We start from the raw sequence: 4100 nt of genomic DNA on the forward strand, positions 1-4100 counted from the left end.
TCATTTTTTGGACAAAAACCCACAAAAAAAAAAACAAAGATATGTGATTTTTTTTTTTGTTTAAAGTAAGATATGTGATTTACACTATAGATTGGAGCATTATGATATAAAACTTATAAACAAGATGTTTTCAAATTAAAAAAAATATAATAAATTTTATCAAATAGTCAACAAATATATATATTTATCAAAAAACGCAGATCAAAATCTAGAAAATTTTATAAGAAAAGACAATTCTTTATGCATGGAATAGATTTTTGTACATAGGTCACATAATTACTTCATATTTGCTTTAGTCAACAATTAAATATATAACTTTTAAAGAAAATAAAAAATATTATATGTTAATAAATGAGAAAATTAGGCTAACTATTTTTCCTATATTTTACAAACTACCATATATTTTTTTTTCTTTTGAAACTTCAAACTACCATATTTTCATGCAATCTATTTCACCAGCTCTACAAAATAATTTATTTCATTTACAGCTGTTGGTTTTCTCCCGTAGTAAACTGGTTTCCACTAACCATTTGGAAACCAACGATAAATACAAAGCATAATAAAACTGTTAAATGTGAATATACGGATAAAAGTAGAAAACTAAGACTAAGGTTGGGCATATGTAAAACAAAAAATATCTTAGAATTATTATAGTAGGAAGGAAGGTCGAATTAAAAATTTTTATTAGTGAAAAGTATTTCTATATGTTGAACCAAAAACATTTCTCTCCTACTATAACACACCATCCTCATCTATTATTCCTACCGCATGAAATATATTATCACCATTAAATTATATTTTTGGTATTCGAAATTAAAATCCAATACACTTATTTATGTCTTTATATTTTCGGTTTTGACGACGGTTTGGTTCATAGGTTTTGGACAGGTAAAACAGAAAACATACACACACACATATATATATATATACACAATTATATATCTTTACAATTACAGTTTTTATGTGCTATTTCACCGAATATGTAAAATACTTATTAAGTTCGAAATGGACTATACAAATACATTTATTATTTTTATTGCGAAATATCAACGGGCTAAGAATTTTATAAAATAATAGTCATATATATATATATATATATATATATCATCGATTTTCGAGAAAGTTTTGGTTCATAGGTTTTGGATTGGTAAAATAAAAAAAAAAAAATATTTATATCAACAATTGCATATTTTTACAATTACAGTTTTTACGAGTTATTCTTTAAAATATGTAAAGTATTTATTAAGTAGAAAACAAATTGAAAAAAATAGATTGGTCATTTATAATATGAACTAACAAACCGATTAATAATTTTATATTTAAAATTAACCATGCATTTTACGAGCACAAATCAAAATCTTGTTATTCTTTGAAACGATAATTTTCTTTATTTCAAAGGGTAAAAGTTACAAACAAAAGCCAATTTTGGAAATTTAAAATTTGAAGACAAAACTGGCTACAGTAAGTAATCCTCCAACTACCACTGGCACGTGTCCAGTATATAAAAATGAGCCAATGGTGTGCGGCTCATTTTTAAATAAAAAGCAAAAGGCGGTAGTTCGATTCATATATTCACCAGTTGGGATAATAATATTTGTTTACAGAAACGAAAAACCATTTAAAAACTTTTGAAAGAGAAGAAGAGTAGCTACTACTCCACTCTTTTCGTCATCTCTCTATACATACGCGGCCGCATTGTTGTTGCGTTCTCGAAGCATTGTCATCGATAACGAACGTATGGAGAAAAACACGCCCGTGAGGAAACCACACACTTCGACAGCGGATCTACTGACTTGGCCGGATAATCAACCGTTTGAGTCTCCCTCCGCCGTCCCAACCAGATCGCACCGGGTAGTTACTACGAACTCAGTTTAATTTTGCGATCTACTCACTCAATTATGAATTTGACTCGTTCTGGTTTTGTTTTTGAAAACTGAACTCGATTCGTTTATTTCCAAAAAAAAATAAAAATTGGAACTGTGGGGAATCAATCGTAGCCGTCGGATGGAATCAGGAAAGTGGTGTTTGGAGGACAAGTTACAGACGAAGAAGTGGAGAGCTTGAACAAGAGGTAAGATAGATCTGATGAATTAGCAGAAAGAAAACGAAATGGTACTGTTTTGATATAGTTATCAAACAAGTACCAGGAATCTGTCAATTTGATGAATGATGATCCTGTCGTTATAGAATGTTGTTAGGAGAGAGTTTTTGTTTATAAATATTTTAATTTCCCTTTCTAGATCTTTTTTGTATAATTCACGCTTCTCTAATTTTGTCTCTTACTCTGTCTGAATGGAACAATTGTTGCTAATTTTGTTCTTTCTTTTTTTGCGTTAAAGTGTTGTTACTAATCAAATCTTCTTGTAAATATCGAAAACCGAACTTGATTGTTTTTTTAGGAAGCCTTGTTCAAACTACAAGATGAAGGAGATCACAGGAAGTGGGATTTTCTCTGTGTATGAACAAAATGATGCTTTGGAGACAGGAACAAGAACATACCAGGTTTGTGTCTTCTTCAGATTTTCGAAACATTTTCTTGTGTTGTTTGATTATGTTATTTGATCAATCATTTTGTGTGTCTGGAAATGTTCAGAAACAAGCAGAAGCAACTGTAAGTCGCATTTCATTTGGGGAAGAAGAGATTGTTACGCCAAAGAAACCAGCAACGGTGCCGGAAGTGGCCAAGCAGCGTGAGCTCAGTGGTACACTGCAAAGCCAATCTGATGCTAAGCTTAATAAGCAATTCTCAGATTCTAAATTTAAGGAACTTAGTGGTCATAACATCTTTGCTCCACCACCTGAAATCAAACTTCGTCCTACCGTTCGTGCCTTGGCTTATAAAGACAACTTCGACCTCGGACAATCTGATACCAAAACCGTAACGCTCTCTCAACTGTAACATTTGTACGATATTACCCAATGATCACTCACAAATTCTTCTAACTGTGGCAGGATGGGGAACTAAAGACGGCCAAGAATATTCCGGACAAGAAATTTACAGATTTGTCGGGAAATAATGTATTCAAAGGAGATGATACGTCTCCGTCCGCGGTGACGGCGGAGAAGCTTCTAAGCATGGCAAAGTTGAAAGAGATAAGTGGCAATAACATATTTGCAGATGCAAAGGCCAAGTCTCGTGACTACTTCGGTGGCGTACGTAAACCACCAGGCGGGGAGAGCAGCATTGCTTTGGTCTAAATCTACCCTTCCAATAATAATTATATAGTTCCAGATTTTAAATTCTCTACAAACTTAGAAGGTCTAATTATTTATCATTCTCATTTTTATTAGATAATATACATTTGAACGCTTCTGTTTTCTATGTTTCCAAATTTGTGTGATTGGTGGGTTATGAATTGATCGAGATAGGTCATCCATTGGACTTTGTAGTTTGAAAGCTAATCTGGTTTTCAGGACTTTGTGTGTTTTTTTTTAATTTCTTGAGAGTTCTGACTTGCTATGACTTTGTATTTTGTTGGGTACTGGATTGATTTTATTGATTAATAGAGATGTAATTGGGCGGAATATTATTTTATTGTTGGTAAGTACTTCTTCTGTTCCATAAAAATAGATTTTTTAGTATTTCCATACATATTAAGAAAACGCATTAAACTACCATAATAAATGTATCGTTTTCTATAATTTTCAATTTTCAATAACTTTTAACTAATAGTAATTCAATAAAGTCAATTAATTTCTACACATATTAAGAAAATACATTAAACTACTATAATAAATGTATCTTTTTCTATAATTTTCAATTTTCAATAACTTTTAACTAATAGTAATTCAATAAAGTCAATTAATTTTCTTGAAGTTTACAATTTTTTCATAGGAAACACAAAAAATACATCTTTGTGAAACAAACTTTTTTCTAAAAAGTCTATCTTAATGGAAGGAAGAGAGTATTATTTTTTTGTAAACTACGTGGTTGTCTTTATTTGTTAAGAGCATTATTTGATGTTTTTACCGTGTTATGTAGTAATATGTGATGTGTTAATATATTTTGTGTTTGTTTTTTCAATATTGTGATATTGTGTGTATAACAATACTTGTTAGTAGTGAAGTGCACCTCTGATGTAAAGCATATTGAATTTCAT

At 30.7% G+C, this 4100-nt stretch overlaps 1 protein-coding gene across 1 annotated transcript; it reads left to right on the plus strand.

Moving 5' to 3' along the window:
* Window positions 1-1571: 1571 nt before the first annotated feature.
* On the plus strand, window positions 1572-3535 carry BNAC05G27520D. The gene is made up of 5 exons (XM_013787308.3): window positions 1572-1851; window positions 1998-2071; window positions 2400-2502; window positions 2594-2878; window positions 2953-3535. Exons 1-5 carry the CDS (start codon window positions 1738-1740, stop codon window positions 3196-3198), a joined length of 822 nt encoding a protein of 273 aa, XP_013642762.1. The 5' UTR covers window positions 1572-1737; the 3' UTR covers window positions 3199-3535.
* The last annotated feature ends 565 nt before the right edge of the window (window positions 3536-4100 follow it).

The sequence above is a fragment of the Brassica napus genome, chromosome C5, assembly GCF_020379485.1.
Source record: "Brassica napus cultivar Da-Ae chromosome C5, Da-Ae, whole genome shotgun sequence".
Classification (NCBI taxonomy): Eukaryota; Viridiplantae; Streptophyta; class Magnoliopsida; order Brassicales; family Brassicaceae; genus Brassica; species Brassica napus.